This window comes from Prionailurus bengalensis, chromosome D3 (genome assembly GCF_016509475.1).
Source record: "Prionailurus bengalensis isolate Pbe53 chromosome D3, Fcat_Pben_1.1_paternal_pri, whole genome shotgun sequence".
Lineage (NCBI taxonomy): Eukaryota > Metazoa > Chordata > Mammalia > Carnivora > Felidae > Prionailurus > Prionailurus bengalensis.
In genome coordinates, this window is record NC_057356.1 from 7,051,361 (window position 1) to 7,064,047 (window position 12,687).

The 12,687-nt window shown below is 37.6% G+C and overlaps 1 protein-coding gene across 1 annotated transcript in view; it reads right to left on the reverse strand.

Annotated features, from left to right (window-relative positions):
* The window catches only part of KNTC1 (kinetochore associated 1), a 74,987-nt gene extending 62,490 nt beyond the window's left edge, over positions 1-12,497 (reverse strand). Inside the window, exons 1-8 of the mRNA XM_043557470.1 lie at positions 12,374-12,497; positions 10,728-10,898; positions 6,417-6,537; positions 4,555-4,670; positions 4,114-4,192; positions 3,442-3,519; positions 1,872-1,906; positions 733-843 (exon numbers count right to left, since the gene is read on the reverse strand). Coding sequence (XP_043413405.1) covers positions 733-843; positions 1,872-1,906; positions 3,442-3,519; positions 4,114-4,192; positions 4,555-4,670; positions 6,417-6,537; positions 10,728-10,856 — 669 coding nt within the window. The 5' untranslated portion in view covers positions 10,857-10,898; positions 12,374-12,497. The remainder of the gene's footprint in view (positions 1-732; positions 844-1,871; positions 1,907-3,441; positions 3,520-4,113; positions 4,193-4,554; positions 4,671-6,416; positions 6,538-10,727; positions 10,899-12,373) is intronic.
* Positions 12,498-12,687: the final 190 nt, after the last annotated feature.

The window sequence follows — 12,687 nt, forward strand, 5'->3', positions numbered from 1 at the left end:
TCTTAGATCTGAATTCTCCTCAAAGCAGAAACACCCAAGTTGTACACATTACATATTTCAGAATATACTTATGTGCTCAAGCCCAACTAGCTTTTTATCTTCCAGTTCCCCTTTTAGATTGCCTTCAACAGAAGAGGATGGCAAGAACAGCAAAGTTTGCTGTTCACTGTTATCACGTGAATATTTAATAAGGAGTGGGCATATTCAGGCAACTCACTCCAAAGACATGGGGTAAACTTTAAGACCTCCAGTAGTATGAGATATAGTTTCTGATTAAGTATTTTCATTAAAGTAACCACAACTTTTTTTTTAATATTTATAAATATTAAATCATTTGAAACCCTAATGAAATATTGAACCAGATACACAGAATAGACAAATGTGCCTGCTTCTTAATATGAAATACAAATTTGGTAGGTAAAAACGTTGTAAATGCTATAATTATGTTGAATTTTTGCCTACTTCTTGAATATAATTAGATTTTTGTTGTTTTTATCTAGACTCATAATTGAAAGAAATGCTAAATTTCAGGAAGAAACTAGTAAAAATAAAGATGCAATATTTTCCAACAGAGAAACTTAGGTATACTTACTGAGTTAATTTTATGACCTTAATTTTATAATTTCCCTGCTTCTGTTAATATATTACAAATTAATTTGTAATTTAACCAAAACTATGTTAATGAAGAAACACTTCTGAAGCAAAAAACTAAAATTTTATAGAAAGAATTACCCCAATTATCACAGGAATTTCACTGGCTAAATCTCCAGCCACAAGATTGAGACAACCAAGAGTATGGTAATTTTCAGTAGAAATAAAACTGGACTTGATTTGTCCTTGTAACTGCAAAATTAAACAAAAATAAGAACGTTATATATATGCTCCACCGTCGAAATTCCTTGGAAAGATAAAAATGAATTCAATCCATCTGTTATAAATGCATTTTTACTTTTTTTGTTTTATTTTCTAAGTTTATTTATTTTGAAAGATGGAATGAGAGACAGTGCAAGCAGGGAAGGGGCAGAGAGAGACAAAGAGAATCTCAATCAAGCTCTGCACTGTCAGCGTAGAGCATGACACAGGGCTCGAACCCAGCTGAAATCAAGAGCCAGATATCCAACCAACTGAGCCACCCAGGAGCTCCTGTTTTTTTTAAATAGATATCTTTTTTTTTTTTTTTGAAAGGCTTTATTTTTATTTTTTTATTTTGAGAGAGAGAGAGAGAGAGCACACAAGTTGGGGGTGCATAGAGAGAGGGAGAGGGAGATTCTTAAGCAGGCTCCATGCTTAGCATGGAGCCCAACACAGGGATCTTATGACCTTGGGAATACCTGAGCCGAAATCAAGAGCTGGATGCTCAACTGACTGAGCTACCCAGTGGGCCCAAGATATTTTTTTAAGATTTTATTAAAAAAAATTTTTTTTAACATTTATATTTTTGAGAGACAGAGAGCGAGTGGAAGAGGAGCAGAAAGAGAAGGAGACACAGAATCCAAAGCAGACTCCAGGCTCTGAGCTGTCAGCACAGAGCCTGATATGGGGCTTGAACCCACAAACCGCAAGATCATGACCTGAGCTGAAGTCGGACACTTAACCAACTGAGCCACTCTGGCACCCCTAAGATTTTATTAAGTAATTTCTATACTCAACATGGGGCTTGAACTCACAACCCTGGAGACCAAGAGTTGCATATTCCATCAAAGGAGCCAGCCAGGTGCTCCTATAAATGCATTTTAAAATGGAAATGTTATTAAAATGTTATATCACACTAATTCCTAAAACATTAGCCACTAGACAATATCCAGAAACAATCTCCCCAAACTTATATTAAATATAAGAATCAACAAGACAATGTGGTTTTGTTTTCTTACCTTTTTTGCTGTGTTGAAGTCTACATTCTCAATTGCTGTATGAAAGGAGAAAGCAGACTAAATTTATAGTATTAACCTATGAAATACACACAAGTCACCCTTGTGTGTTAAGTCAAAATTACATACAATCTAGTGAGAAGAACACAGGTCAGAAACTAATAATGAAATGTTGACTTTTCAGTTTTGCCCTTGACCACTGATATAAACTGTGACAATATGTCATAGTCAGGACACCAGCCAGGCTGCCTTTTTGTCCCTGGAATGCTTCTCCATACCTTCCCTTATCATGTTTCTCCCTCCTAAGAGGGTCTTCTTCCTGCTCCAACTCTTCTATCCAAGCTCTGAAGTCCTACCTGTAAAGTCTTCATCACTTTGCACACCATTTTGGTAGAGCTCTTTTACTTGTCTGGCTTCTTCATTACACTATGAAGAACTATGTCTTGTAGTATCCCCAGGACCTTGTATGTTCTTGGAACACAGATTATTTAAGGAACTTGCTGAACACATGCTCTGAACTAATTCCTTAACCTTTCCCAGCTCACAGGAATGTATGGTCCGTCCATTCACTTAGCACATACTATGAATTATTGTCTGTTATTGTTAACATGTTTATATTACGTCACTTCAGTTTCCAGGTTCATTCTTTCCATCAAAGAGCATTTATTATTATGCTAGTGTGTGTCTTGTCTCCCCAGCTAAGCTATAAACCCCTTAAAGGCTATAAACAAAGTACATTTCCTCAGATTCTGTTGCAGTCCTCATAATGGAGAAACATAATATGAATACTTAAAAAAAAAGTATATGCAGTATCATAGAATCTAATGAAACTAAAATAATATTCTCTCTTTTTTTTAATGTTTATTTATTTTTGAGAGAGAGAGCAGGGGAGGGGCAGAGAGAGGAAGACAGAAGATCCAAAGCAGGCTCCACACTGACAGCAGAGAGCCCAACCTGGGGCTCAAACTCACAAACTGTGAGATCAGGACCTGTGCTGAAGTCAGACACTTAACCGACTGAGCCACCCAGGCACCCTCTCTCTTTTTTAAAAAAAATATTTATTTATTTTGTGAGAGAGAGACAGGGGAGAGAGGCAGAGAGAGAATCCTTAGCACAGAGCCTGATACAGGCCTTGAACTCATGAACTGTAAGATCATGACCTGAACTGAAATCAAGAGTTGGACACTTAACCGATGGAGCCATCCAGGTGCCCCCTAAAATAATATTCTTAAAGAAAATATTTAAAATTTTACCCCAAGGGGCGCCTGGGTGGCTCAGTCGGTTGGGCATCCGACTTCAGCTCAGGTCACGATCTTGTGGTCCGTGAGTTCGAGCCCCGCGTCGGGCTCTGGGCTGATGGCTCAGAGCCTGGAGCCTGCTTCCAATTCTGTGTCTCCCTCTCTCTCTGCCCCTCCCCCGTTCATGCTCTGTCTCTCTCTGTCTCAAAAATAAATAAACGTTAAAAAAAAAAATTTTTTTTAATAATAAAAAAAATAAAATAAAAAAATAAAATTTTACCCCAAAACTAATAAGAAATATTGCTGCAAATCAATAAGAAAAATCCATTACTTACCTTGTTGAATTTTTGCAAGCTGAAGGTTTGTAATACAAAAAAATCCATTGTTTGTAAGCAGCAGCATATAATAGGTACCTATTGAAGGAAAATCAAACCAGTTTCTCTAAAAGGTGTGTGGATATGAAATTTAAGCCAGTGTTTGGACCTAGCTTAAAAATATGTCAATTTGCTCATTTAAATTCTAATCATCAAATAATATACTAATGATACAAATAAAGCTTATTTACAAAGAACTGTTATTTGCAAAAACAATGTTAACTTCCTTGAAACTTTATAAATCAAAGTTCATTTGCCAAAAAAAAGAAAAAAGAATCTTAGATATGTTGAAATAAATTAAGTATAGTTAACATTTGTTGAAATAAAAATATGATAAATATGCTAAAACCTACAAAAGCATTTTAAAAGAATATAATTCTCCTTGGTAATCTATAGAATTCTCAAAATGGTAAAAATGAGTTTAGAATATTATATTTAGGAGAAGAACATTTAAACCTCTGAAAAGGACTAAAATAAAAAACTTATTTCTTACAATAATATTACTTGAATCACTAGAAAATTTAACATTGTATAAAAAGCATAAAAATAGAGTCATGTAATTTATTAACTATAAAGTTGATTTTTTGATTGGATATTAGTCAGAGAGCATTAAAAAATATTCAAAAAACTTACCTTCACTTGAACCGTCTTTCTCAATAACAAGATTCCGGTAAGTACGCTGATTTTCATCATTAGCTTTCTGAATAAAAGCCTAATTGCAAATTCATTTCAAATGATAAGATTAAACTCAGAAAACACAATTATAGGGTTATAAGGGTTATATTCTCTAAAGCCCAGGGTTATCAATTATTATTAGCAATAATTCTGCCTATGTTCCAAACATTTTAATTTTGAAGTGTAAAACTATTTTGGACAAGCATACTATCTTCAAATCTTAATTTTTAAATTTTGCATTTACTTCATGTTTCTGAGGTATGATTCTTAAAATTTCATGTAAAGAACATTATTTTTTCCATTTAAAGCACAAATTAAGCAACGGTTTATTAGTTTTCGTTGTCTAAGAGATAATTTCAAATTTAGGTAACAAAAAGAAAAACATTAACAGGGTCTTACATTAGTGAGTAATGTTTGCTTCGATGTTACGTGAATAAGATGTAAGTTGCCGCTTCTCTCCCCAACCAAAAGAAACTTTCCTTCTTGACATAGGCCAACTACGTCCACTTCGGTATCTGAAAATTTCAAATCAAAGTTACAAGCTTCCCACAACTCTTTCTGCCCACAGGTCCTGTCCTCTTGCTTTAATAAAACCATCTTTTTGCACTAAAAAACAAAAAGTTGTAAGCTTCCTTCAAAAACGTTTATTTTCAACCAATGCAAGAAATTTGTCATTAAAAGCCAACTATTCAAGTTTCTCTTAAATACTTCCAAAAGGTGGTGATTAAAAAAGAATGTGGAGGGGAGGGGTTGAGGGTGAGGAGGCAGTGAAAATGGGGCATGGGCATTGAGGAGGGCACTTGCTGGGATGAGCACTGGGTATTCTATGTAAGAGATGAATCACAGGAATCTATTACTGAAGACAAGACTACACTGTATACACTGTATCTGTATGTAAGCTAACTTGAGAATAAATTATTTAAAAAAGAATAAAATAAAATAAAATAAAACAAAATAAAATAAAATAAAATAAAATAAAATAAAATAAAATAAAATAAAATAAAATAAAATAAAATAATGTGAGGCACCTGGGTGGCTCAGTTGGTTAAGTGTTTGACTTCGGCTCAGGTCATGATCTCACAGTTTGTGAGTCTGAGCCCTGCATTGGGCTCCGCACTGGCAGTGCAGAGCTTGCTTGGGATTCTGTCTCCTCTCTCTTCCTCTGCCCCTCCCCTGCTTGTACATTCTCACTTTCTCAGATAAATAAACTAAAAAAAATTTTTAAAAAGAATGTTACTCTTGTATTCAGTGAACAAAGATTTACTGAGCACTTACTGCATGCTAAGCAATGGCCTAGGTCTTTTGCATATATCTAAGAATAGTAACAAAAGAGTCCCACCTTCATGGAGCTCAAATCCCAAGGCAGAAATACATGGTAAACAATTAGAGCATAATAAATTACATGATATGTAAGAAGGTGGTAAATTTTCTGGAAAAAAGAAAAAGTAGAGCAGGAAAAGATAGTTTGGAAGAGCCATGCATGTTGCAGCACTGACTGGAGCCCTCAGGATAGCCCTTGTGGATAAGATGAGACATAAACACTTTCTACACGTGTATTACATGTTAACACAGCCCACTACTCCATGATGAAACTGTCAATCTTGTGGATCATTCAGGGTAGATACATTAAGATTCCACAAAATAGGAGTTCCTTGCCTCCATACTGCGATCAGGATTGGCTTCTCACGTGCATACCTCCTGACTTTTTCTGTTGTCTAAGTTCTTAAACAAACACTTCAACAACCACCACTCAAAATTTCAGAAAAAGCATTCACAGTGTTTTCACCTATATTTCAGCACACTCACTGACTTGTCCCTTATTCTTACGTCCACATTTGCATATACTTTAAGTCCTTCAACTCAACGAATAATTTATAAGTAATTTAAAAACTTTTTACACAGCTATATATATTCTAAAACTATTCAAATACCTGTTTTGATATTGAAATTATGTACAAGATTCAGGAATGTGAACACAAATGAGCTCAACTGGTTTCTACAGTAATTCTAATTTTAAAAACCAGGCAAGTAAAGTCAATTTTGTTTCACATGTACCCTTTAGATTTACTGAGGAAGGGGCTAATCTCAGGATCCCTTGCATCTAGTACTCTTTGTACAAAAAGGCATTCAAGATTAATTTCTTGAAATAGTCCAATTTCAAGTCTTAGAAATAATGAAGTACAGAAAAGGCAATGCAATAGAAATTGGCAGAAAGCTATATCTGACTTCCAATTTATTTTATTTCATTACATTAGACTTACCAAATATAAGATGCAGTTGAAGCAATCTACAAACACTGTCAAGCAGGATCACTGATTGATCCACTACAATAATAAATCCGTTACTTAGGCTACATGCTTGTATCTTTGGATTTAACGAGGCCTGTGGGAGGGAAAAGCATGACTAAAATAAAATGTTTTTATACAGTTAAACAATGCTTACCAAGAGTATCATCATAGTCCCAAGCACCTACATTTAAAATTTGAAAAGACTTTTTTTCTTTTTTTTAGTCCATATATCTAACTAGTCAAGCTTTTCTTTCTATGGTATATCAATCCATTCAGAGTCCAAGATAGGGAAACAGTCCAAGACTGCTAAGAAAGGGCAAGGGATTCTCATGAGCAAGTCTTTGTTTCCTAAGGATGGATCTTATGCCTGAAGGAGTCAGCAGGCATGAAAATAAACAAACAAGCCATGACAGGCGCAAGGTCTCAGTGTCTGGGATATGACGGCTCCAAGGATGCAAACAGGAGGGCTCACACCCCCACAGACAACAATAAAGAGAGCAGAACCAGTCAGATTAAAGCCCCGAGGAAATGCAACTCTGGTATGGCCACGCCAGAAAACTGGATCCTTGTGCAAAATGTTCTGAGTTTTAAATATTGACAGCCAAGTCAACATTTTAAAAATTACTATGCAAGCCAAATAGGAGTCTCTGGTCTTCAGCTTCTGGTACTTGGAGCTCTGCACACAAACGTTTCTGGAAGCAGTTGGACAGCTCAGTGGTTGACAGTGCTCAATCACTTGCTGAGTAATCTTGGGCAAATGCCTCAACTGACCCCTCTGTACTCTCCTGTACCTACAACACTGGCCTGTATGAGCATTAAATGACTGCATTTGCGTAAAGGCTCAGAAGATAGCCCTGCATATAATATCCACTCAATCAGTGTTAACTGTTCTTAATCTCCCCTGGCTGGGTTTTCATCCAATCAGTTCATTTTGGGCCTGTTTCAACAGTCACCTTTTCCAGGTGAAATTCTTGAAAATGCCACCACATTCTGATGCTTCTTAATACTGTTAACTTGCTTCTTCTGATAGCAAGAAGTTACCCCAAAGCACTGCAAAGGAGGAACCGTGCAATACCTTCCTGGGACGTACCCATACAATTCTCTCTGCTTGGATAGCTCTTCTTCCTCCTCTTCTTTTTTTTAGGACTTTATTTTTTCAGAGTAGTTTTAGGTTCACAGGGCAATTGAGGGAAGGTACAGAGAATTCCCAAAAATCCCCAGCCTCCACATATGCACAGCTTCCTCCATTATCAGCATCTCCCACCATTTGGTACATTAGTTACAACTGAAAAACCTATACTGACACATCATCACCCAGAGTCCATAGTTTATATTATAATCCACTCTTCCTATTGTACATTCTGTGGGTCAAAACAAACGTGTAATGACATATATCCACCATTATTATACTATACATTTTCAGTGCCCTAAATATCCTGTGCTGTGCCTGTTCATCCCTCCTCCCCTCAACCTCTAACCCCTGATAACTACTGATCTTATCACTATGTCCATACTTTTACCTTTTCCAAAATGTCATATCACTGGAATCACACAGTATGTCACTTTGGTTGACTTCTTTCACTTAGTAATAGATACTTAAGTTTCCTCCTTTCTGTGGCTTTATAGCTCATTTCTTTTAGTGCTGAATAAGAATTCATTGTCTGGATGTACCAGTTTATCTATTCACCTACTGAAGGATATCTTGGTTGATTCCAAGTTTTGCCAATTTTAAATAATGCTGCTATAAACACCCATGTGCAGGTTTTGTATAGATACTAGTTTCAACTCCTTTGGGTAAATACCATGGGGTCCAACTGCTGGATTGTATGGTATGAGAATAATTTTGTTTTGTAAGAAACTGCCCCAAAGTTTTCCAAAGTGCGCTGTACCATTTTGCATTTCCACCAGCATGGAATGAGAGTTCCTGGTGTTCCACATCCTTGTCAGCATTGGGTGTTGTCAGTGTTGTTGATACTGGCCATTCTGATAGGTGTGCAGTGATATCCCATGATTGCTTTGTTTTTTTAAGGTTTATGTATTTTTTGAGAGAGTGAAAGAGAGAGAGCTTGTGCCATGAGTGGGGAAGGGGCACAGTGAGAGGGAAACACAGAATCTGAAGCAGGCTCCAGGCTCTGAGCTGTTAGCGCAGAGCCTGACATGGGGCCGGAACTCACAAACTGTGAGATCATGACCTGAGCTGAAGTCGGATGTTCAACCAACTGAGCCACCCAGGCGCCCTATGACATCATATCTAACAAAGCTTTGCCTGATCCGAGGTCACAAAGATTATTTTGGATTGTTTTTAATTTCAAATTCTTCTTGTTTATTGCTGGTATATAGGAAAGCAGCTGACTTTTGATATTAACCTTATATCCTGCAAGCTTGCTATAACTGATTTTTATTTTGTTCATTTATTTTTTAATGTTTATTTTTGAGAGAGAGAGAGAGAGAGCGTGCACGCACAGGGAAGGGGCAGAGAGAGAGGGAGACACAGAATCTGAAGCAGGCTCCAGGCTCTGAGCTGTCAGCACAGAGCCTGACACACGGCTGGAACCCACAAACCCACGAACCGTGATATCATCACCTGAGCCGAAGTCGGATGCTTAACTAACCGATTGAGCCACCCAGGCACCCCTATAATTGCTTTTTAGTTTCAGGAGTTTTTTCAGATTTTCTACATAGACAATCAAGTCATGTGTAAACCAAGACAGCTTTCTTTCTTTCTTTCTTCCTGTATGCCTCTTCTTTCTTTTTCTTGTCTTATTGAATTAGCTGACATTTCTAGTATGATGTTGGAAAGTAGTGAGAGGAATACCTTGCCTTGGTCTGATCTTACTGGGTAAGTTTCTAGTTTCTTACCACTAAGTATGATGTTAGCTGTAAGTTTTTTATAGATATTCTTTATCAAAGAATAGTTTGTTGATGTGAAGCATTACACCGATTTTTCCAGCTTTACTGAGATACAATTTATAACACTGTGTAAGGTTAAGGTGTACAATGTGATGATTTAATATAGATACATATTACGAAATGATTACCAAAATAAGGTGGTAATTACTACAACCATCACCTAAACATTAATTGATTTTTGAATGTCTAAGCAACCTTGCATACCTGGGATAAATCCTATTTGGTCACAGTATATAACTTTTTTTTATATATTGTTGAATTCAATTTGGTAATATTTTGTTGAGGATTTTTGCATTTCTATTCAAGAGAAATATTGCAGTTTTCTTTTCTTATAATATCTTTGCCTAGTTTGGATATTAGGGTAATGCTGGACTTACAGAATGAGTTAGGAAGTATTTCCTCTGTTTATGAGTAAGGTCCCCAGAAAGAGGTCCTGCCTTTCAAGCCCTAAAAAATGCAACTCTTCTTTCTAATAATTTGTCTCTTCTTCATTTCATTTAAACCTTCTTTCTTAGAGAATGAAATATTACATTGACTGAGGAAAGTGGAGGGAACTTGGGCTATAATACTCTGAGAAAAAAATCAGATGTACTTTCTCTACAAAAAAATAACCTTTGTTTACAAAAAAATACTTTATCAGAAGCAAATTACTGAAAAGGAGAATCTAAGTTTTTCTATAGGATTCAAACAATAAGGTTTCAAGCCTGGGCTGAGAATGGTAGCATTATTATTAAAAGAGGAAAGGGGCGCCTGGGTGGTTCAGTGGGTTACGCGTCTGACTTCGGCTCAGGTCATGATCTCGTGGTTCGTGGGTTTGAACCCTGCCATCAAGTTATACAGTGTCAGTGCGCAGCCCGGTTGCGATTCTCTCTCCCTCTCTTTCCCCCTCCCTCACTTGCATGCGCACACTCGTTCTGTCTCAAAAATAAAAATAAACTTAAAAAACTTTAAATAAATAAATGAAGAAAATGAAACGTAGAAAGAAATGCATGAAAAGGATAAATGTAACCTCAGCAATGTGCTTAACTCATGGGTGGAGTATGGGAGAGCATGGGAAAAGGAAGAGACCTCAGGGGCTTCAACTCTACTGGTAATGTTTTATTTCTTGAGCTGGTGGTGGGTACTTTTTTATCACTTTATATACATTCTGTATGTCCAAACGTCAAGAAGAGCTAGGAAATGTTCAGTTTTGGAAATAGTGAACTTAAGACAATAGTGGGAGAATTCAGATGGAAATTTCCAGTAACGTGAGACTGAAACTTGATTCCTCGAGAAAGTGCTGTCAGCATTTACAGAACATTTACCATGTGGCTACTAGGCTTACTAAGTATTTAGCAAAAACGTTTTGAGTGAAAATAGCATCATAATCATTACCTTTTCAGAGGAGATCTTCGCTAGCAAATCAACCTGATATAAAGCGGTTCCATGCTCTTTTCTTGAGCCAACACTTAGGTACCCGCTTCCTGTATCATCACTTGTCAGCAACTCAATATCATTCCACATGTTTCTGAGATTGTCTTCCTGAGTCAGGAGCCACTACTTTCCCTGTGACAATATGCAAAATAAGAGAACAAATTATATTGTTGCATAGAACACAGTTCCTTGGGAAACAAAAAGTTTTAACAAAAAGGACATAGAGATATATATGTCCCTATAAATATAGATGCATACGTATATATTCGTATACATATATATATAAATCCAATGAAAACTCCTCTTTGTGTTATTTCTGCAGTCACTAGATACTTTGGACCAATAAGATAAATGGAACTACACCTATGATTATCATTAGAGAACAATGTATTGGTTTAGGAACATAAATCTGATCTCAGCAATGTATCCTAGAGCTTCTAGTATTTTGTGTGCCTAGCTCGAAATTATAACAAGTGTTCATTTGAAATAAACCTTTAAGCAGGATAGCAATGAACAGTGGAAGCTCTGAAGTCAGACTATCTGGGATATCCAAGGATGGTTAAGGTTCCAGCTGAACTTTAAAAAAAAGTCTGTTATAATGTTTCCAGTAACTACAGTAAATGAAAATAAGGGAAAAATTGGATTGGGTTTCTGACTGCACCAAAGAGTATACATACAACCCCGGGACAGTCGCTTGAACATCTCATCAGCAAAGACTATATAACTCATTGTATGTATGGCGTGTGGGATCAAATACAAAGATGGAAAACAATCCCTGGATCGATCGCTGGTGGGGAACAACCTCCAAATAATTACAACTGTTTGGATAAGTGCTAGCAGAAATATGTTTTAAAATTTACAGAATGTACAGTACAGGGAAGGAATGATTTTTGACTTGGTGCTCCTCCATGTTTACGACACTCGTCCTGGATTTTGTTCCTCAATTCTCTCTAACAGAGACATAGTTGTACCTACCCACAAAGGTTGTTAGAGGAGTTTTAAATATTCACAGAACAAGGCTTGGTTCGCGGCAAGCACTCAGTCTTATGTGTTAGGTGACTTATTATTTTCATTGGTGGAAACAGGGAAGATTTAGGCTACGGTCACAGGACGTTTCTAAACACGGTAAAGAGTTCTTACCGAGAGTGTAAGGCCAAGAGCAAGAAGCCAATTATGCAAAGCTCGGAGGGAAAAGTGACGCAGGCCGAATGCACAGGCTCAGAGCCTGGAACGAGTCTGGGGCAGGTGCCAGGCCACAGCAAAAATGAAACAGTGCGGGAGCTAAAGAATCCTCGACTTCAAGATTGGATTTTTATGCTCAGTGCCGCAGGGTAAAAGATACTAAGCAGACGACTGACTTGATTCGAGTAACGATCTGAGGTCACTCCGGGTGGAGAACCGATTAGCAAATTAAACGAAATGAAAGTGTCAATTAGGCCCCCATGCATAAGTGCTCCCAGCTGGGCAACAGACCAGCAAGAACCGGCTTCAAATTCTCTCCCGCCAGCGTCTAGAGGGAAAAACGCCCCGAGGTGAGATGAGGCCGCTATTCCTTCGACGTGAACCCACCCCCGGGTCTTTACAGCAGCGCGTTTCCCCCTCCTCACCTGCAACTGCAGAAACTAAAGAAGAACACTCAAATTTACCGCCCCGCTTCCTTCCCCCGACAACTGTCCCTAATCTCTTCAGGTTCTAGCCCACAGGTTTAAATTGGCGGGAGAACACAAACCCAACCCCTTTTACGGCGGCCGGAGGAGGCCAAGACTGCTTTAGAATCGAAATAGGAAGTCGCCCCACCCTAAATTCCACCCGTTTCGATTTCCAGGCAGCGCATTCTAAGGGTACCTTCTTGGCGCCGCCCTCCTCCTGGCCTTACACGCCCCCTTCAAAAGAACAACCAATCACCTCTTCCAAACACGTT